This window comes from Anticarsia gemmatalis, chromosome 16, assembly GCF_050436995.1.
Source record: "Anticarsia gemmatalis isolate Benzon Research Colony breed Stoneville strain chromosome 16, ilAntGemm2 primary, whole genome shotgun sequence".
Lineage (NCBI taxonomy): Eukaryota > Metazoa > Arthropoda > Insecta > Lepidoptera > Erebidae > Anticarsia > Anticarsia gemmatalis.
This window is the reverse complement of record NC_134760.1, coordinates 4,404,447-4,427,326: the sequence shown is the minus strand read 5'-3', so window position 1 is coordinate 4,427,326 and position 22,880 is coordinate 4,404,447. Positions and strand designations below refer to the sequence as shown.

Sequence of the window (22,880 nt, the reverse complement as noted above, 5' to 3'; positions counted from 1 at the left end):
CACAATTTTTTTTATGGAACAGCACTTCTGATGTGGCTATGATAAAAATTTAAAATCTACTATTTTATAAATTAAAATTACTAGTAGTTAAAATTCACGCTTAAAAATATATATTTAATTAATAGAAATTGAAATAAAATAGCTCACTGTTCTGTAAGTAAAATTTTCAATAAATTTATGTTACCTACCACAAAATAATAAATTGACAGATTAACTATTTTTATGGTAACATTAGCCATAGTGTAGTGGTATGTGATAAAATGGCGTCTGTCGTGTTTCGTTTGATGACCTCGTAATATAAAATAAGGACAGTCTCTAGTGTTTTAAAGTAGTTGTATATAATAGTTTCCCGTACAATTAAGCTTCTGACGTTATAATAATCATCTGTAAGTAGTTCGGATTTTGGTACCAATGGTCAGTTTAACATTACTACAGGTTTCTGATAACGGCGGAGAAATGCAAATGAACTAATTCTTTGTAGGATTTAATGGTGGTTATTTGCTTGCAGTCGAAAAGAGGCTCTTAACGTTTTTGTAAGAGTGAAATGTCCGAGGAGACAGAGCGGCACGGTGAGGCGACGTCTGACGGCGGCGCAGGTGGCGGCGGCTCGAGCATAGCGCGCGTGTTATTGACCCCGCACCAGCTCGACGCCGCCTCCGCTGACTCGCTCCGCGCCGCGTGGAGAAACCAGGACTTGTACATTGACCATCTCGAAACTTTGAACAAAGAGTTGGAAGGTATTTAAGAGAGTTTCATCGGCTTGGTAGCGCCCTGGTCGGCGTCGATCGACCCGCGAGTTGTTAAGTTACTATCTATATCGACAATACTTTAACTAAAATTACCTAGTGATACTGTTATGAAATGATGTTGAAATGTTACTGTGATACTGAAAATTGTTTAGTTATAAAACGGAATGTGGTACGGGGTGTATTTAGGTGTTCTAAGTTATCAAAAGTTGAAGATGAAGATTTGGTGTTTTGCTGTGTAAGAGAGGTGCCAGTGGAGTGTTCAGTGGAAGTGCTTATGTGGGCACAAGGCCGTGTGATGTCTCCAGGCTACTCTGGTGCAGTGTCCATGTTCAGTGGTGTGTTGCTACACTCGGTTACCGGCCAAACAGCCGAGATGTCTGCTCAATGTGCACATGAAAAAGTAAATATGTTTTCATCACTTCTTTTGCTGTATAGATAAGATTTTATTTTGTACTTGCTTTATTTATCTTCTGTCTCTCATTATTGTTAATTGATGTTTATAACTTGTTATAAATTTTATCTTGTAAGTTTGGAAAAGTATGCTTTCTTCTACAATGATGACTGTTGACTAATCATTGATAATCTTTTGGTTGTGGTGTAATGGTTTCTTTATAGCTTAAGCACATGTTAACATACTTTAAAACGGTTAAACAGAAAACATTTCAAGATTGGTTTAAACAAAGTGTATTATAGATAAAAGTTAAACAAAACTTTATAATAATTATTGTTTCATGCGAGTATGTTAAAGTCAAATTAAATGGTTAAAATTTTAAAACCTTGCTTTAAAAGCTCTTCATTGCTGTTTAGCTTTGAGTCATTGCATGCTATTCACAGAGCAAATAACTAGATCATGGTTCATAGCTTTATCAGCAATTATGACTAACACTACTCCTATATATTTAACTAAGTTATAGTTACTTTGTGATACATGTATGATATAGACTATCTTATTAAATCTATTGTTTGTATTGCACATTATGTGTAAAATCAAAACGAAAAATATATGTCTTTAAATATTTTGAGTCTTAACATGAAAAGAGTAAATTGGTACCTTGGTCAATTCACTTAATTATGATGAGGAGATAGTTCACCATTAGGCAGGCATATTTTAGGTAGGTATATTTTAATACTAACTAGTTACACATTTAGTTTATTCAGTTAACTTAGTTTGCCGTTAAGATTGCCATTAAGAGCAATACATCCCCCAGTGGGCTATGGAGGTCATTGTGAGTAGTATGTCCAAATACAACTATAAGTAACAAATACTATAGAGTTGGTGTAACTATTATTATTAAAAGGAGGGTTGTGAAATAATTTTTTAGGCCGACCATGAATGGGTGGAAACATAAACAAGAAGTTTTTAACAAATTCATTTTATATTAGTTTATTTTCTTGAGTAGTAAATAGGATATAGATTTGTTTCACATAAATATATGGAAATAAATCGAGTATTAGAATAGTCATACTTCTCAAATCAATCCAAACTTGATTATATCTAACAAAAACTTATTACTTCTAAGTAGAAAAAAATAACAATAAATTCCAACTAAACTGGGTCAAGGACATCTAGTTGGCAACACTGTGCTAATAAGAGTACAGTTCAATGACCTGCTAAGCTCCCTATGACCTTTACAATAAAGCCCCTATTGAAAGTTCCAAGGGTTTGTGAAGCAAACAGGTTTCAAGTATTTGTATCAAGGCTAACAACCTGTACTGCCAATATTATAACTATCTATTTTAGTATGAAGAAGGAGGTCCATATTGATTTCATTTAGTTTTTTTCTTTATATCATTATTCTGAGATATTTATTGCATTTTGAAATACTTGTGATCTGATAATGCAGCATATTAATTAACATGTAATTATAATGGTATTTATAAATATAATTCAAGACATCATTTATGATAATATTTGATCCATATAAAAGAATATCTTGGTACTAATAAAACCTAAAATGGAATGAAGAAGTTGAGGATAACAATTATGTTAGAACTTAAAGTTGGCATAATAATTACAGATAAATATTTTCTAAGTTTTTGTAAATTTAGAAAATATTAACTGTCCCATGGTGTAAGGATGATCACCACACTATTACCACAGATTGCAGAACTATAGATTAGATTTACAAAAGGGTGGTCCGGCTAGTTAATCATATAATTAATGTTTTAAACTGTTCTTACTATTTCTTCTGTAATATTTGTGTAGCTAGGGATTTTCTGATGACTTTTGTGAATTTAATGAGAGAAAATATGCTGTGGTAATTTTCTTTTCAAAACAATTTTCCTTATAATGGAAAAGTTGTAGAAGTTGCAGGCATTTTATGGAACATTCAGGCCGAATGCTTGATATGAACCTCAAAATTATTGCACACTTCAGTTTGTAAGTATACAGATATAATCACATCTTTTTTAAATATGTGTCACAAATTTTGCAATGCTTATTTAGCAATTTATTTATATGAATGTCTATTGTCAACAGACTTGTGCCAAATTGTTTTTATTTTTATAATTTAGTTAAGGTGTTGTCGATTATATTGTAAATCACTAAATAAAATTCACTATAAAATGCATTGTATGTCTGCAATATTGACATATTGATAACCTTTTTATCTAATCAGAAGCATAAAAATATGTTGTCAACTGAAATGTTTCATTTTATAGTGGATTTTATTGATTCTTAAGTAGGTTGTTGATGTTATAAATATCAGCATAATATAAAAGACTGTTATATACAACCACAAGATGATATAATATTGTTATGTTTGTACTATGTGTAGTGGTTAAATGAGAGAAATGTTTATAATGTATGTTGTTGATATGTGCAGGCAGCTTGGAAAAGGCGAAAGAGGTAGAAGATAGGATAAAACAGCAGTATGCTGAGTCACAACATAGAGAGAAAGTATTGGTTAGGAGACTTGCTGCTAAAGAACAGGAAATTCAAGACTATGTTGTAAGTTACTTTTATAAAAATTGTTACATGGCTACTCAAACGTCCAATGGATACTAAAATATCCAAAATTATATTACAATACCCTCCATGGACGTTAGAGACAATGGACAGCAAGTACTACTATTAATGGTACTAGATAATTTTTAATGTTAATTTCTTGTATACAGTACATAAACTCTATGATAGAGATATTCTCTAATATGAACATTATTGTTAGTGTCAAATGCTGTGCTTTTAAAATATAGAGTATAGCCTTATTATTAAAGTATATTATAGACACGCAAATGATCTCTTGATAATAATTGAGAATAAGAATTGGTTAAGAGCATACTAACATTTAAATATTTATCATTTCCAGAGTCAAATTACTGAACTGAAGTCTTCACACGCGAGTCTCAATGGCCGATCTACACTTTTAGACCCTGCTGTCAATGTACTCATTTTAAGGTTAAAACAAGAATTAACTTCGACGAAGGCGAGGCTAGAAGAAACTCAGAACGAATTATCCGCTTGGAAGTTTACTCCAGATTCAAATACCGGCAAGAAACTTATGGCAAAATGCAGGCTCCTGCACCAAGAAAATGAAGACCTCGGGCGAATGACGTCTAGCGGTCGGATAGCTAAGTTAGAAGGTGATCTAGCACTACAAAAAAGTTTTAGTGAAGAAGTCAAAAAATCACAATCAGGTATTGACAATTCCAAATTCACGCTAGTTATCTTTCTTTGGACATCAATATTACCTACGAAATGTAACATTTCAGAGTTGGACGAGTTCCTACAAGAGTTGGACGAGGATGTGGAGGGCATGCAGAGCACGGTGTTGTTCCTACAGCAGGAGTTGCGCGCGACGCACGCCACGGTAAACGGGAACAGGCCGCCCTCGCCCGCCGAGAAACGGACTTATTCCGGTAGTGAGTGTAGCGATACGCCGGTGGGCAAGAGACGGCGCGCCTCCGTGCTGTCGCTGGACTACAACGAGGAGGAGGAGCCGCTCACCGTGACGAACGGCGACGCCGACTAGCCCAGGACCTCAGTGTTCGCATTCAGAACACGATACTTTAATATGAACTAGTGAAACTTGTGAAACGCTATCGTATCTATTTAGCTCTACGGCCATTTCGTTAACTCGAAATATTATCGATGAATTATCATTGTGAGTGATCATTAATGTCTAATACTGACGTGATAACGCTGGTTCGGTGTCAATCACTCATTTCAAAACATGTGAAATGCTTATTTATTAGCATAAAAAGTGTATTCTTTAAAAAAACCATGTACTTTCATTAGAAGACAAACTAAATAGACAAATATATGTGTCATTTCCATTGACAATGAATTGGTGATGATTGTGTCTATCGTGAAAATGAAGGAAACATTTGGTAAAAGTATAGTTTGCGTTTTTATGCACTGTTGTGGACCATGTGATCAGATTTAATAGTGAATCGTTTTTGACATTGTTTTTACACTTGAAATATAAGACTAGACACTGAGTTGACGATTTTATAATTTATTTATAATAAGTGAATTAATTGTGATACTTATTAGAGAGACCCGATAATATATGAGAAATGCAATGACTTGTGTTGCGACACTTAGATGTTTGGTGGCATTTATTTTATTTACATGCCAGCGGGAGAATAGTGAAGTTGAGCCTGTCGGTACATTGAGCAATAATGTGTAACACCAAGCCTAATGTTTTAATAATTGTCACATTTTTAATAAATTTATGTGAGTTTCAATATGAAATGTTTCTATTTTCAAATTACAATTATTGTATATAGTAATGTTAATAAACATATATAACTTGCATCATGTTTTGGCTATTATTTTCTTGAGAAAGGTATATAAAATTGTGCACAGGTACTAACTGGTAGAAACAGCACTTAAAACTTTATCACTGCAGTAAAACATTCAATAGTACTTACTTTTAATAAGCCGATATGAAATGGATTTTGTAAATGCTTATTTGATTTTCTTTTGTCTAGGTAAGTGAAAAAGTAAGAAATAACCAATTTAATAATTTTAAAATCAAGATCTTGGAGACATAATCGCTTATAAAATATCTACATATGACCCGTATTTCAAGTGTTGTGTCTAAGCTCTTAAATTCTGTAAATCTTCTATTTTGCTGTGTTTACCACTACCTGCTCATAAGTGTACAATAATTTAAATTAAATTTACTAGAATGTGTGCGTTATACGTTTGCGGACAACGAAAAAGTAACGTACGAGGGCGCACAACTATGGCAGACAGATCTACATGGCGCCTCAGATATCATCACCGTCAAAAAACTTATTGATAATGGAGGTTTCGTATTATTTCATTATCTACGTAATAGTAGATTATTCAACATTTTTACTCATTCTAAGGACTTATTTAGACTACATTACATTATTTACTCTACATTACATGTGTATTGTATTGCTTTCTATGAAGACATTGTTTGTCATCTTAATTAAACTTATTTCACTATTGTGTGTATTCGGTTCGCTGTATTTCGTTGATTTCCACCGTGGTAGCTTATAGTTAGTAAGTGCCTACCCTACATAGGCTTACATTGTGTGCTAAGACTTTTAGAGACCTCGTTTTCAATAGATATTTTTTTATAAGTCTAACCTGTAATTATTATTTGGACTTGAACCAGATGTGTCAGTATGGAGCCTAAGCCCGACTAGATCAGACTTCCTCGTGTTACCTGCAAAAGCAGAGAAAGTACGTAACCAGCTAACGGCTCGTAACGTGAGCTATACCGTGCAATTACCGAATGTACAACGAACCATCGATGATCAAAAGTCAGAGCCAGTCATGTGGAATGAGAATACTCTTAGACTTGGTAAGCTAGGCATTTATATGTTTGTCTCTTGCTTATTCACAGCAGATAGTGTAAGCAGTGCAGCGGCTTGGCTGCCTACCACTATCACTGTAGAAATATAATAAGTTATACATAAACTTCGCAGAGAGCATAAATATATGAGGAATACACAAATAAATAGTTTCTGCAATATGTGTTCGTATAGCTCGTTTCTGCTGTAACTATCACATATCGAGACATTAAAAATTGTACCTCCTACTGCAAGTTCTTATGGCGCCCGCTAGAGGCACTGATCAGTTTTTCATACAAATTTTGTCGAAAATCCAATCCAGTTTTCGAAAACATAATCAATAGTAGGAAATCGCTCTTGTGGCTTATACAATAACTTTCAGAGTAAGGATCAAGGTTTAACAGCATAATATATAATTGAAGTAGCAGTTTGTCAAAAATTTTACCTAATGTATTTAAAAAAAGTTAACTACCTAAAGACAGTTTTGATGGTGACTGTACCCAGTACCTATGTAAAAAGTCGTATAACATCTGCAGGCCACAGGCTGAACTGGGTATCATATCCTACATGGCACGTGATTGAAGAATATTACAACTTCTTAGCCGAAGAGTACTCATCTATATGCAAACTACAGACTATTGGACACACGGCTGAAAATAGACCAATTCTTGTAAGTACACAGGTTACAGGTTTGCGGAGCGCTAGACAGAGCTAGATTCTTAATTATAGTTCGTACCTGATCGGATAGTTCCTTACAACCATTGATAAACTGGGTCTGTGATACCTATTATTATAAAGTTTCTAGAGGAGTATGAATGATAGAGATCTACTTAGGTACTTGCTTTAGCCAACATTAGATTATTTTTTAGCGATGTACCGTTTTGTTATAAGGCCATAAGTAATTGTTCTTTTATCCAATTTAACTCTCTTAGATAGGCCTTTAGGGTAACCTACAAATGGTTCCTATTATTTAGAGATGCAAATCCGATTAAAGTTATAAAATAAACGATAACCTGATAAGTAGGCATATTATTATGCGGGTGCTCTCGTAAACAAATGCATTAACTATTTCTATTTTCTAATGAGCGATAACAAATTTCTAATATTTATGAATAGATAATCATTATATGAAATGCAAATAATAATATGCAGGTCTAAGGTAAGACCTAGTAACCTACTTCGACACTAAAAGTATGTAAAGAAAAGCACCTACACCTCCACTACAAATTTTTAAAAAACATTTTACCAGGGGGTTTCCATATTAGTGCCTACCTTATGATTGATTGAGATGATCTACAATTAATTATCTTTCCTTTTTTATAGATTTGGTGAAGATAAACGGAATTAAAATGTACTGCATTGCAATGACAAAATAAATCATGGTCATCATTCCTCGCATGGTAAAATGATGGTGACTGTATCTATGTCTTCTATTTTCAGATGCTCAACATAACAAATGGTAACCCTAAGAACAAGGTGGTAATCATAACAGGAGGAGTGCATGGTCGTGAATGGGTTGGAGTTACAACGGCACTCTATATCCTTAACACTATCGTCACTAAGTTCGACCACCAACCGAATTTTATTAAATCTAAAAACTGGTAAGGGCTATTAAGATACCTGCCTGAAACATAGTTTGCCTTTTGTCATTCTGGGTTGGACTTCGATTCTTGCTACTTAGATTCTCTAGCAAAATAACCTTATTTTGCTAGAGAATCTAAGTAGCAAACCATTTTGAGTTTGAAAGTGGTCGGTAAATGGTAGGAGAAGAAAAAAGAACCTACTTACTAATCATAAATTAGGAAATCAAATTCTGAATTAATTTTCTATTTTTAAAGGTTGATAATCCCAGTTGTAAACCCAGATGGGTACAAGTATTCAGGCACTCATGACCGACTGTGGCGGAAGAACCGTCGCAAATCTATCGTGTGCCGAGGTGCCGACATCAATAGGAACTTTGAGTAAGTAAAGATAGTTTTACCGTTGGTAATACCGATTAGCATACTAGAGGGGTGGGCGGGGTGACCAACCGGTCGATCGTGGATAATAGGTCAGTCGATCGTGGTAAGATGTGAAAATGTAATTTGATTGAAGCATAGATATTTTATCTACCTAGAGGCCTCTATTTTTATCGCAGAGAGTCGCCAATAAGAGTAAGCAAGTTGGCCACCCCAGAAGCTCGATACTCTATAGTTAGTTAAAAATATTTGAAACGCTATTATTTTATGATTTACTTTGGGAGCACTGGTCTGTTTGTCTATAGCTCACCGGTTGTCGATAGTCGATAGTAAAGTAGGAAATCGCCCGACTACCTGCTTACCTACACTCGACTTCGCTGAGCTGACAAAAGGTCGGTGCGTGGATGCATTAAAGCTGTAAATGGATACATATTTCAGACTAGACTGGGGCATCGCTGGCATCACAATAAACGATGAATGCAGCAATGCCTACTCAGGCCCTTTCCCATTTTCAGAATACGAGGCAGTTGCATTTCGTGTAAGTTATCAATATGAGTTTCATTCAGTGTACAACTAGTCGACAGTAAGCTAGCAAAGTAGGTAGCTGAAATGTTCCCGCCTGTTCTTTCGGGTAAACGGTAGTTTTGCCCGAACATTGGACTGTACGACTGTAAAGAGTTACATATTAACTTTATCCTAGTATTGTTTGCTTGCCAAGACTATTGCTAATTAGAGCTCGCAATAATTAAATAAATATTTGCAAGCTCTTTTATTAATTACATTGTTAGATAGATACTAACTGTTTTTTATGACACAGGAGATGATGGAGAAGTTAGACAAAGCACCCAGCGCGTTAGTAGATATCCACTCGTATGGCAACATGATCCTGTACCCGTGGAGCGCGAGGACTCAGAGCACCAGCGACGTGAAGGTGCATAAGCAAGCTGCCGACGAAATGGTCAAGGTAACGTTAGTTAAGATAACTAACATAAACCCATGCATGAATGCTTAAAAATTTAGCAGAAAGAGTTAACAGCATTAGCAAGTTTGCTTGATGTTTCGGCACAGGTTACAGACTGTGGTCTGCGTGTGCGTGTGAGATGGTCGTATTTATGTATGTACCTTCTTACTTAGTTATAGTCTACACAATTATTTTAAGACCTTTGGCCTGTAGTTGAGGATGTTCGCATAAATAATATTGTGTCCTCAAGATTTATCGACTGCAGGTTGTATATTCTTTACAGGCTATCAAATCGGTAAGTTCACAGCAGTACACGCATGGTCCCACCTACCACAAGATCTATCCGGCTACAGGATCCCTTCTAGACTGGATGTACTCTCAAGGGGTTATACACAGCTATGCAATAGAAGCTAGGGATAAAGGAAAATTTGGCTTTTTGCTTCCTAAAGCAGAGATAGAAGACACGGGCAAGGAAATCTTCGCAGCAGTCAAGACATTAGCGAAGATCCTCGATCCTTCTATCAGAAACCGCGGAGAAGAAGAAAATGAATCGTGGTTTTAGACTTTATAAGATTTCCATCTTCTTTTCATCAAATGTTTAGATGTAGGTAGCCCAATTTACAAATTTTACTGGATGAAAGTCAAATTAAATCTATTATGAACGAAAACAATATTTATTAATCGTATTGGTTGGCTGAATTTGTTTTATTGATTGCATTACCACCAATCTTCATAATCTAACTTAGTCCAAGCGTAATTAGAACTACTTAGCCAGTTATCGATCATCTGATGAGAGAAAACGCAAAATAGAAATTGAAAAATATGGCTTCAGAAGATTACTTTCCTTCAGCTTTTATTTAGCAAAATAGTAGTTATACGTACGTATATTGAACTAATTATAAGGGTTTCCCGAATAAAACAATATCATACACAAATATACTTATTTATTACAGTTAAGAAGGCACCACAATTTTGTTCTGACTCGCTGTATCGGTGGGTTTACAACTAAAAGCTTTAAAAACACTCACGAAAATATGACTAGAAGATTTTTCTGTTTACCTAAAAGAACATCGTAAAGTTCGGTATACGTATTTTATAACTATTACCTATGTAGATTGTGCGTTATCTAATTCACTGAACAACCAACGATCACATTAATTTAAAAATAGGCTCTAGGCACTCATAGCACGCATAATGACTTAGAATTAAAACTAATAACATGGTCCCAGTCTATCAACATTGATAAATTGTTTCTTGTATTGTTTGTTCAAGATCATGAGAAATACACGTTGAACAGCTTTGGTAGATACTACAGACAGGTTGTGACATTATTTTCACATATTTTTCTTAACACAAAACAAGGCACTGTTTGCAAACATGCGTAGTAGGTAAGAGTTTAATTAAATCCAATAGGTATTTCATTCGACTATTAACTAGGTACTTATTAGATATTTTTTGCGCATTCCTACTTCATGACAATCAAACTAGATTTTTTTACTACCTCAATGTGTAATTTTCTATTCTATCAATAATTGGACTAGACCAAAAGGTACATCTCTAAAGCATTCCAATACTTCATTGTCTTACGGTAATTTAACTTTGCCCGATCATAGCACGGCTAATTTAGGCACAACCAGTTGACGAATCAGGACATCGACCGATCTTATACGCAGTTTATACCCAACTAATAATATTAGTCACAGTTCTTGCTGTCTCACTCTAACTTGACCTTTGTGTTTTGTTTTTTGGGACTCTAAATTTATACATTTCTCAAAATAACGCCAAAAAATTAAGCCTCACAAAACATTTTGAAGAAGGTATTTCACGACTAGTCCTACGAACCTTACCTGCCACAATTTATCTTATACTATTGATGTAGGTCTCATATCATAAATTATTCAATTAAAGCAAAAACATTCCGCGAATTTCGTTGTTTGTCGACCAAATAAAAATAAGCGTATGTCAGTTGAACAGCAACAACAAACTTATTCTAAGAAACAAAGGCTTATAAGAAATGCATGCATCACAACTTCTTATTGAATAGAAATAAAATATATTAATGTTTGCGTGTGCAACTTGTCATCTGTAAAACAAGCCAAGCTTAGAGCCACTCCTGAAAACAAATTAACACCAACAAAAAAGCATCAAACAACAAACTTAAGCACTAAAATAGATCTTATGTAACTTCTTCATAACGGTTTCAATTTAATAGTGACTACCATGGTTGATGGTATAGTAAAGGTTTGTGCTTAAATGTAGTTCGTAGAGAGTAGAGCTACTCTGCACCCTACAACTACTTGAAAACGTAAACGTAAATCCCGTGTGTAAAGGACCTTACAAATATAGTTTTACACTTCAATGCTTCAATGCTTGAGTAGTAAACAAATACTTTGCTACTAAAGGAAGTATTTTTTATAACTGAAAACTGATTTTTGGAATTTATTTATAGTAGCCTTATGTTATTTTTATTTTGGAATGTTTACCATCATCTTTTTTTTAAACACGTACCAAGTTTACTCATTTTTAGGATCCCGTATCTCAAAAGCGCGGAGTCCTTAAATATTAATGTAATTCAATAATTTTGTACGTCACCTAGTACAAACTGCTAAAAAAATAATTTTAGGAATTTAAAGACAAGGCTTGGTGATGTACGTTAACATAACTAACATTTCCAAGTACTTGGTCTATTAAATTCTTAAACGACATTTTAAAAATAAACAAAAACATTATACCTAACTGATTTTTGTGTATCAAGCTTGACGTTTAGTACGACTAGGACAGCATAAAGCTCAGCGATTATCTCTCTTATTCTTAACACTAGGTGCATCACCTCCTGCATGCACCTCGTCTCTTATACCCGCCTGGTACCTGACCAGTTTATCGTCGGCACTACGCAAGCGCTCTTGAAGAATCTCCACCGTTCGGTTCAGGAGTTTGATCTCCTCTTGTAGAGGATAAACTTGCATGTTCATCTGCATCAACTCTTTTTCATGGGCCAGTTGCAATGTGTGGAGCTGTGTGATGTACGAGAACATTATAATTTACAATATTTTCTTTCGACTTTAATGTTAGGTTTAAAAGAAAATTGAACCTGACACAACTTCTAAGATTGAACGAATTTGGTGACTTCAGATGCCAATGAAAACAATAATCATCTATTAATATCATAATAGATATTATAGCTATTGAGAGGTTGTGCCAATTTCCGGTGTTTTCTTTAACATCCGACACGCAGTCATCGCTATCACAATACAATATTCATTTCAGAAATTATTTACTAAACGCACCTGTGTAGGCGTTAATAACAACAAACACGCAATTCATAATCGTAAAATCCACTGCCTTATTAAATATTTATAAAACTTTTATTCAAACAATTATTTCGAAATATGTAACACTCATAAATATTGTAATAATAATGCATATTATAGAGAAAGTAATGCACAAAAATAAACTAAAATATTTAGTATTGAATGTCGTGTATTATTGCTATGCGTCATTTTTTTTTTAGTGTTAATTAGGCGATAAGTAGATCGCATTCGTATTTGTAAAGTAACACTTATCAATTATAATAGTACTAAATAATAAACAAATAAAAATACTCACATCTTGAATTCTTTTCTTTTTCAACAATATAAATTCTTCGTTAGTACGTTTGAGCGAGTCAAGCAAAGTGTTACGTTCTTGTACGAGAACCTCCTTTTGTTTCCTTATTTCCGTCAGTTCCGCATCCATTTCCGTGTTCATTCGCGCTAGTATGTTCTCAGTAGACTTTGCTTTACATCCCGACCTCTTTTGAGGATTTAGATTTAGTAGCACTACAACAAATTGAGAAGGTTAATATTTAAATCACCAATTATTCATTTAATTCGTTATCTATGTTAATTGCTGCAATTTGACTGCATTTAACAGGGAACTTTATAAACATTTTTACAGCATAAAAAGTATTCGAGAAGAAAGTAGACTTTCATATAAATAGACTTAAAATTAGATTTAAAAAGTTGACAAACATGTATTTCAGCTAAATTGACTAAATTTATTTAAAGCATGCCCCACTGCTTTTGCTATGTGAATTTAAAAAAGAATATTAATTTATATGCTAGTAATGACAAAGTGAAAAGCGTTGAGGACACGCGTCAGTAGTAAAGTGATTTATTGTATGTAGATTTTGGATTTAATTTACATACAATAAATCACCACAAATATAAAGTTAGTCAAGCTTCCACGAAACAAACAAGTAAAAGTGAAAAGGAGTCATTTATACATAAAAACAAAAACAGCCTGCTTACTCACCTTCTTTTTCCTTTTGCAAGTTACGTAGATTTTTCCTTAACTCTTCAGTTTCCCTGTTTATCTTAGCAATAGTTCTTTGTTTCACAGTTAATTCAGATTGTAGACCTTTTATAGTAGCTACTAAGTAGCTATCTTCTTTAAGCTTATTTAATATGAGAGCCGAGTTCTGTGTCAGCCTGCTCACAGCTGACGATGCCCTATCAGGTTTTATAAAAGTCTGGGTCGCAGTTGTATGCAGATTTCGCTGTGACGTTTGAGTGGCAGAATCAATGAGATTGATCTTACTCAGCTTATTTTTGAGGTCTGTATTTACTTTACGATCTTCCATGAGTTGCCTCTCTACATCAATTATATGACTTTCATATTTCTGCTTCATATCACCAAACTTTTCTTGCAAAGTCAACAATATACCCTGAAAATGATCTTCTTTGTCCTTAAGCTCTTGTTCAAGCCTACAAATACGCTCTTCTAACAATTTTTTCTTATTATCTTCTACAGTCGATGATTTAGAAGCCACTATAAAACAAAAGTAATAGGTATAAGAAATAGAAAGCAGTTAACTAAATAAAGTAAGAGATATATATAATGCAAGAAATAAAATAAAACCTATCAAGGCCGAAACAGAATCAGGGTGTTTTCTTTTCAAAATCATCTCCATTTCTTTAACTTGTCTCTGAAGATCTTGTATTACGATTACGTCTTTCTCATGCTGTATGTTCAGATTCTTTCTGTCATTTCTTTCTCTGTTCAGTTCTGCCAATAATCTGTTCTCGTTTTCCTTAATAGATTTTAGTTCTGTATTCCTGTTCTCATATTCTTTACCAAGTCTATTGACGAACTTTTCACATTCGGCCAATTTCAAGTCAGCAACGTGCTTATCTTCGCTAACTTGTTCCAATCGTTTCCTCAATGCCTTATTATCATCATTCAGTTGGACATTGGATAGTTCTAGACTTTTCGCTCTCTCTATAGTGTCCTTTAACTCTTCCACCAAATTCTCATGTTTACAATTATTTGTTGTGTAAGCTTTTTTCGGCGAATTTGTAATCGTCTTGGAAACTTTAACTGTTTCTCGTTTCTTTGTATCGATAACGCCGGCGGAGAAAGGTCTCAACTTTGGCTTGCGACGGATTTCAGTGTTTTCTTTAGCATTTTGTTTAGCATACTGGTTAACCTACAAACACATTTTAAGATCAAACACAAGTACTTACTTGATTTAACAGCTTTCTTGTATATAGAGGAATATGTCTAGCATACGAATTAAGTCTTGGAGGAGCAGCAGGATGTAGGAATATCTTACTTCTGAGTATTTAAGCAACATAATTAAAAATAACATTGTCAGTTTCTAAGTACCTATCTTCATAAAGATAAACCAAACTCCTGAGAAGTCATAGCACCATGTAATGGTTATTAGATAAAGGCATCGTTAAAAACGTGTTTACAGTAAACAAAGTTTGTCATCAAGTTAAATAACTGCAACTGACCAACGGTGCCAACGACCGGGCATGGCGCCCGACCGAGAGAAAAGTTGTCAGTCTGGTTCCGAACAAACTGACTACCTATAAGCAATGCGATGACATTTCCGCGCAATCGTCATCTGAATCTAATATAAAAAATATCATCATAAACCATAACCGAAAATATTTGTAAAAGCTTTTGGGCATTAAGAAAAGGCGATCACATCTTTTGCATTTTATGTGAAGCAAAACAAGATTTTGGCAGCATGAATTACTTAATCAATGTTAGCAATACAGTCCAGATTCCCACGTTAATTAGGTTACGATACTTAATATGAATAAATAATGACCATAAAATCAAAATGCACGTCAATTACAATCGTTAACTTTGAGATATCCAAAAAATATCGTTTTGCATAGGTGTTGTGATATTATAAGACTTGTAATGATACACGCATGGACTTCTAAATGAAGAGCAAAGTCTAGGCGGTAAGTAACGGCATAGATGAACAGTAAATCTCAACGCAACATAATATTGTTTCTTTCGATATGTTAGTTCTATTGTGTTACTATCGATTATCCCACGACCGAAAGAGCGTATGAATTAGAACATTGTTCGCACTTGCAGTTGACTGAGGAGTGAACGGTGAAAATGTTCAAGATGTATGTGGAGTTATGTTAGAACTACCTATATAGAAGAATAAAGTTATTATATTTTAAATTAAATAAAAATATAAGTAGTGCTTATCTGCAATTCTATGCAGTCTTATCAAAGAATCTAACTAATAAGATGGTTTCATACAAATAAATATCACAACAAACACATCCATCTGTTACACGAAGGTATTTTTCAGAGGTATGCAACCTCATAACTGCAATTAATGTCATGGAATTCTAGCAGGTAATTACGCATTATCAAGTTATCAATAAAGACAGCTTGTTGTATCGGAGCTTAAAAGAGGCATTCGTCGTGCGCAGGCGCATCAGTGCGATCACTAGTGGCGGCGCGTCCGCACCGGCACTGTCAATAGCGTTAGTAGCCATGGGCTCCTTGATGAAGATAGTCGTACTCCTGTACGTCACATCAGCTGTGCTATGTACACCGTTCATCAATCAACTGCAGCCGGGACAAGGTATGGATTTCACTCAATTTGTTTATTTAGAATTTTAGATACTGCTCTAATTTTCGTACAAAAAATACTTATAAAAATAATGCAATTTTTGTTAATAAAATAGTTCAATTTTTGTTTTTACGATTTGATGTCCTTTTTAACACACGTAAATGAGATAAATCATTAAGATAATCAGTCTGTTTGTATATGATAAATTGGGTGTTTTAAATCGCAAATATATTCATAGTTAATAAGGCATCACAGAAATAAAATAATTTTACCGTAAATCATTTCGTTCTAGATTTAGTATTCTAACTTAAATAAACATTAATTTAAATCCTTGATTAAAATCATTCATCAACCAACAAATCCACTTTCGTTTATTTATATTCCCATAAAAAGTGTGTCATAATTTCATTTTCTAATTCTAAAAACGGAAACGGACACAAACAAATCGGAATACCGTATTCATTATTCAAAGTTCATCTTAATTCTGAGAGCGAAGTGTCGCCTTCGTGAGACGTGAGCAAAATGGAATATCGAAAGTCGCGGAAACCCTTGAATGAGTCCAGTTCAAGTTCGACATGGACCGTTAGAAGCAAGATCAGGCCAGTCACGGTCGCGAATGGAAACCGAGCCTCGGCCAGAGAAAGTCATTAAACATGTCACAGGAGATACGCGGCTTGCATTTTAATCTGCTCTATTATCAACTCGCGGTGTAACGTGTTCTTTGCTGTAGTAAATCAATGTAGAAATCGTTTCACGTTTTATGTTCATTAATTGATAGGCACTGACCTATTACTTTGTGTTAGTAGTCATTAAAGCCTTGCGTACTTGGCTAAATAATACCTGGGTAAATAATAATACAGGTAGGTATGTCTTTTTAGAAACATCTAGATATAAAATTAAAACAAAGGTCTTTAACCTTCACAACAGGAAAACGTATCAGGGGTATTCAGGGGGTATAAGCTACATACATTATCAAACTGTCCGAATAACAAATAAGTATCAAAAAAATACCTATCACCTAAACGCAGATATAATTAAAAATCAAAGAATAGCTTGCTCGACGTACTTTTTTTTAAATGAGTAACATATTGCTGGGACTTTTTGTGAAAAACATAGACAAATTGGGCAACCTTGTTACCAAACCTACCTAATCCATTTTCGGTCCATTCATAAGTAGGTACAATGTGTGTAAAAATGAACATATTGTTTAAAACAATGATTTCGCGGAAGCTGGACACAAATAATAGTCACGTAAGCTGTGGAATAACATAAAGGAATGCGGAATGATGATCAAAATCACAGAGCAGAAACAATGGAGACCCACAGCTAAATTGGTACACATACTTAGTTAAGCTTTTAGTTTACTATTACTAGTCGGAAATTGTACGTAACAAAACTATATCTAACGTAACTAGTTTACGAAACAAATGATAGAATATCGTTCCTTACCTTAGAGTCATACAAATATAAAGCCCTAGCATATTGTTTTTTACACCTTGAACTAAAATCTGTATGATACTTCAGTAGGTACCGACATACTAAATACCTTATTTAATATGAAATAAAATTTTGATACCGGAATATTTTTAGATATTTGGAACGAACATCGAATACCACATTCATGCTCTTCTTCATTTTATCCTTTGTTTAATCGAATATACAGTTTTATATACATGCCTCATTGCGGTGATAGTAATCGACCATCGGCCATGAAAATAAATAAAATCAATAACCATTATCAATGAAAACCTGTCCCCGTTAAACTAGTAAACTCACATTAACATTTTTTCAGAATGGCCTACACGTAGTTCGGTCAAACAACCGAAACCAGACGAATCTCAAAAAGTCACAGACGGGGTAGTTAAAGAGACTGAAGATGCTATCGAAGTTGATAAAGCTCCCGAAGCGATAAGCGAACTTAAGGTTACTCCAGAAAAGAAGGTAGACTACAGTGGATGCCAAGTTTGGAAAGTGACCACAACACACACTGGTGCTAAAAAAGTTATCAGCCAATTGGCGTCTGAAAAACGTAAGATATTACTTTAGAGGTGTTATTAATAAAACATCAATTTAGGCAACCAATAGTATGCAATATAATATATTTTCTATTCCTAGTGATATCATCATGGGGAGGAAACCACTCAACTGTCGATGTTCTGGTGAAGCCAAAGGTGATTGAAAACGTAACAAGCGTATTGAACAGCAAAAACATTCCCTACGACATAGTCATTGAAGATCTTCAACAAGTTATCAATGAAGAGAACCCACCGCTGGACGAGAATGAAATAGAACTTCAGGACAGAAGAGGTTTGTGTTTATCGTGTTTGTATTTTACAAGCTTTTGAAGATTTCTAACAATATTCCAAGGGTCGATGTAATTTTGTTGCAGCAAGAGCTTACAATTTTTGGCGTTACAGGGCTCCTCATCGCAGGATAGGTTCTAGCGCATATATGGGCTACAATTCTCTCGACATACCCATGGAGTATTGGCCAAATGCAAATTGGGGTTCGTTGTTGACGTTAGGCACCGAATCTTTATTATTCCGCACTATGATTGTTCTAATACCTTGTTTCTGTACTCTGTCTGACGTGTGTGACTGACTACTGACTGAAAACTAACTTATTGGATTCGGATTGTGTTAACATTAATGAACACTGGAAGCATGAAACCACTGATTTCGTCACTAATATGAACACAGAAGACAATTGAAACTGGGAAGGACGTGTCAATAAACCATCTTCTTAGGTAGAATATTATATTTTAAGCGCAAGAAAATAATAAGTCGACTATCTATGTTACGTTAAAGATTTTTATTAGAATTCAAATTCTGCAGGTCATCGTATGACGTGGAAGCAGTACCACAGAGTAGAAGATATCCACGGTTTTATGGACTATCTGGCGAAGACGTACCCGTCACTTGTCAGTGTCAACACTATCGGAAAATCTGTTGAAGGCCGCGATCTTAAGGTAAAGATTTGATAATACAAATAATTCAGAAGCAAAAAAGAACATCAGAAATATCTTATCAATAAAATTGAACTGATGACGTTTGAGCGACAGAATAATGCATAATATCGCGGCACCAATACCTTACTGAATTGTAAGACTCTTGAAAATATGATAATAAACTATTGCTTCGATAGGTATTACGAATTTCCGACGGCAAACCGACCAACAAAGCGATATTCATTGACGGTGGTATACACGCACGTGAGTGGATCAGTCCGGCAGTCGTCACTTATTTCATTAACCAATTTGCCGAAAACTTTGATGTTGAATCTGATGACATCAAAAACATCGATTGGTAAGATTTTCAACAGCTTCAAATAGCTATACATGACTTCAAATACAATTTTTAGATTATTATACTCTACGATTTTACTTCACAGGTACTTCTTACCCGTTGTAAATCCTGATGGCTACGAATATACTCACACAACTGACCGTCTTTGGAGGAAAAATAGGAGGCGATACTCTGTTTGTGTGGGAACAGATCTGAACAGAAACTTTGGGTAATGTGCAAACAATAAATAAAGATGACATGGTAGAATAATACAGAGATCTACAAAGTTGAATCCACTACCTGTACCTAACACAAATATATTATGTTCCGTTTTCGAATAAAATTAATCCCCGAACAATTCGTTCAAGAAGTCGATTAAGGGCTACGTTGTGAAAAAATCCAGAAAATTACAAGTCCCTCCTAAAGATGACAGTTGCCAGCCGCGGCTATAGGTTTCAAGGTTTGATTCCCTTGATCTTATATCCCGGGGTTAAACTAGTGTTAACGTCTTCATCAGCGGTTAAGTGCTAACGTGAATACCTATTTCCTATTCAGATATCATTGGGGTGGTAAAGGCGCTTCCAATTCCCCATGTCGCGACATCTATCGCGGCGCTGCTGCGTTCTCAGAGCCGGAGTCTAAAGCGATCGCGGTAAGTGATGACGGAACCAGTTATTTTAATTAAATTATTCTTTATCCTAAAGATAGTTTCCTACAGCGGGCATTTAGAGGTGTGTGTGTTTGTTCCTTTGATTCGATTGCATTTTTGTAAACTCTCGCTTTTTAATTTCTCGTTTTTTAAAAAAGGTGCTCTTCAACATGTGAAAAAAAAATTAAAAATACTAAGACTGCTCTTTGTAACCAGTTAATACTTAATGGAAGTCATTCTAAGGTGTTGCTATTAAGAACACATTGTATACAAGTATAGTCTGTTATACATAGATAATCGTCTCTTCAAAAACATTACATCCTTATATAGGATCTAAACAATGATGAATGAAAAAAAACATGGGAAACACCTAGTTTTTTTTATTTATATTCACATAGGTACATTAGATACGTACATAACTGTATTATGTTTGACAAATCGTTTGGAAAAGACCATGTCCAACATTAGTGTGGGCTCTCCCGGAGGGTTAGTGATGAGTCACGTGCATAATTCACTCGCAATTTTAGTTCCCATCTGAATGGCAACAAGTCGAAGACCCCACCCCACACATGTTTTTATTACTTCGATGCTCTATTAGCTGTTACGCTTTCACGGCTAAATGGCCGATTTGAATAATACTTGTGTTGATAGATTGCCTGGAAGGACAGGAGTGTTTTTATGCCTACGCAGAACCTCTCACAAAAGATAATTGCTGAGTAAATATTTCTTGTTTCACAGGACTTCGTAGGATCCATCGCGACGAAATTCTCAGCGTACCTGACCTACCATAGCTACGGACAATACTTGCTGTACCCGTGGGGATACGACAATGTTGTGCCGCCGGACTACAAAGAATTACAGGCTGTTGGAGAGCAGATAGCTGGGGTAAATATCATTTTTGGAGATTGTTTTTTAGACGTCGAAATTAGATTGGACAATTGGAGCTCTAGGAGATTTCGACAACTTTTAGGTGCTACTTGATTTTCACTCTTAAAGCGCAAGAACATGAAGAACGAAAGTAACATGTTAATTCAAAGAGTAGTCAAGTCATAGAATATTTTTGCAATAATAGTTTTTTTTTTCTACTAATAAAAATAAACAAACAGATAACTACTATAGTTGACCATGGCACTATTTTGTAATGCTTATCTTACCATCATTGACAATGAATATCAACATGAGGGTGAAGGATGGAAATTCCAACCACTCCAATATCATTTACCTATAAATAGCTCACCCTGTTCAATGTTATTGGCAACATGAAAATGAATTATTGATGCTATGTAAATTTTAGTTGTGTTGTTAATCCAAATATGTGTATTTCTCAGGCTATAAAGAAGACAGGTGGTTCATCATACAGTGTTGGATCATCAAGTGGACTCCTGTACCCTGCTTCTGGCGGTTCAGATGACTGGGCCAAATCTCAAGGCATTAAATACTCCTACACTATTGAACTCAGTGATACTGGCCGGTATGGCTTTGTGCTGCCAGCATCAAAAATTGAGCCTGTTGCTAGAGAAAACTTAGCTGGACTGAGGGTGCTTGCCCACCAAGTGTGCAAAGAGTAACACATAGATCTATGCATTTAATTTATTTATTTAAAATAAAAAAGACTCGACTTTGAACGTCTTTAGTAAAAATGATCTAGATTTAGAATATTATTGTGGAGATGTATGTTTGATTGATGAATGATGACAAATACAGCCTGAATAAATATGACAATAATAATTAGTAAAATAAGTGGTAAGATCTTTGAAATAAATATTTATAGAAATAAGTTTGTTTTTAATAATCCCTCTATTGTTTGTTTTTGCATGTAACTAGCAATATCTAGTTTCAGTAAACAAAGGAAACTTAAAGTCACCTTCAAATCGGTTAAGTAGTAATTTAGGGGTAACCATGGCATGTCTGATACAAATAAAATCTTATAATACACCGTAGACATGCAACTGTTACCATTCTTGATAACATTATTCCATAAAGGGTTGTCAGCCAACAGGCTATTTCAATAATATGCTGTGACTTTAATATCACTCTCATTACAAGAATTATATAGCAATAAAAGCCAGTACCTACCTTATTATTTGAAGACTCCTTACTCTCAAACACTTCCTTTTCAGTCTCACTAGGATTTGTTACTTTTATCTGAGGAATAGCACCAGATTCACTCTTATTTGGACTATTAGAATTATTATTAGGCGAAATAGGGCTATTTTTTAATAAAAATTCAGTCTCCTGTGCAATAACTTCCGCTCTTTTTAGAATTAATTCCACATCGTCGACATCATCATTTAAAACCTTCTCTGACTTGTTACTAGCAGATAACTTTTTGATTTCGTTAAAAATCATTCTGATCTCTTCGTCACTGTCTTTGTAAGCCTCACAAGTCTTTTCAAATTGCAAGAATTCCTTCGTCGACATGCTGTTATCGTTTGATGCTATATCTTGATTGAGGGCCATCAAACTTTGCGCCATGGTTGATAGACGCTAACGCCAAGGTATTATAGCATAAATAAAATATCAGCTTTGAATAATTTAGGAAAATATTTCCACAATAACTTCGATCAGTTTTCAATCAAACACAACTATCCGTTGCTACGCAACGTATAAACTTGCTAGTGATTGGCTATAACCTA

The 22,880-nt window shown here is 34.7% G+C and overlaps 3 protein-coding genes across 3 annotated transcripts; 2 read left to right on the top strand and 1 right to left on the bottom strand.

Moving 5' to 3' along the window:
• The first annotated feature begins 243 nt into the window (after positions 1-243).
• Positions 244-10,135, top strand: fl(2)d (Pre-mRNA-splicing regulator female-lethal(2)D). The gene is made up of 10 exons (XM_076124089.1): positions 244-386; positions 509-737; positions 3,575-3,699; positions 4,058-4,385; positions 4,461-4,696; positions 7,962-8,122; positions 8,360-8,482; positions 8,918-9,017; positions 9,297-9,443; positions 9,724-10,135. Exons 2-10 carry the CDS (start codon positions 545-547, stop codon positions 10,000-10,002), a joined length of 1,692 nt encoding a protein of 563 aa, XP_075980204.1. The 5' UTR covers positions 244-386; positions 509-544; the 3' UTR covers positions 10,003-10,135.
• Positions 10,136-10,398: 263 nt separating this feature from the next.
• Positions 10,399-22,834, bottom strand: LOC142979166 (uncharacterized). Its single transcript, XM_076123954.1, has 5 exons — positions 22,321-22,834; positions 14,340-14,907; positions 13,734-14,249; positions 13,047-13,258; positions 10,399-12,454 (listed from the first exon to the last, which is right to left on the bottom strand). The coding sequence occupies exons 1-5, from the start codon at positions 22,717-22,719 to the stop codon at positions 12,230-12,232; spliced, it is 1,920 nt and encodes a 639-aa protein (XP_075980069.1). The 5' UTR covers positions 22,720-22,834; the 3' UTR covers positions 10,399-12,229.
• On the top strand, positions 16,157-22,021 carry LOC142979167 (carboxypeptidase B-like). The gene is made up of 9 exons (XM_076123955.1): positions 16,157-16,323; positions 18,104-18,340; positions 18,427-18,618; positions 19,146-19,279; positions 19,456-19,616; positions 19,702-19,824; positions 20,151-20,247; positions 20,983-21,129; positions 21,573-22,021. Exons 1-9 carry the CDS (start codon positions 16,233-16,235, stop codon positions 21,810-21,812), a joined length of 1,422 nt encoding a protein of 473 aa, XP_075980070.1. The 5' UTR covers positions 16,157-16,232; the 3' UTR covers positions 21,813-22,021.
• Positions 22,835-22,880: the final 46 nt, after the last annotated feature.

Excerpts from the sequence above, each read along its gene's own strand:
- LOC142979167 (XM_076123955.1), top strand. The coding sequence starts at position 16,233 with ATGGGCTCCTTGATGAAGATAGTCGTACTCCTGTACGTCACATCAGCT. Across the intron at positions 19,280-19,455 it reads TTGAAGGCCGCGATCTTAAG|GTATTACGAATTTCCGACGG; the intron begins GTAAAGATTTGA and ends TTGCTTCGATAG. Across the intron at positions 21,130-21,572 it reads TTGGAGAGCAGATAGCTGGG|GCTATAAAGAAGACAGGTGG; the intron begins GTAAATATCATT and ends TGTATTTCTCAG.
- LOC142979166 (XM_076123954.1), bottom strand. The coding sequence starts at position 22,719 with ATGGCGCAAAGTTTGATGGCCCTCAATCAAGATATAGCATCAAACGAT. Across the intron at positions 14,908-22,320 it reads AGGAGTCTTCAAATAATAAG|GTTAACCAGTATGCTAAACA; the intron begins GTAGGTACTGGC and ends ATGTGTTTGTAG. Across the intron at positions 13,259-13,733 it reads CTTGCAAAAGGAAAAAGAAG|TGCTACTAAATCTAAATCCT; the intron begins GTGAGTAAGCAG and ends AATTTGTTGTAG.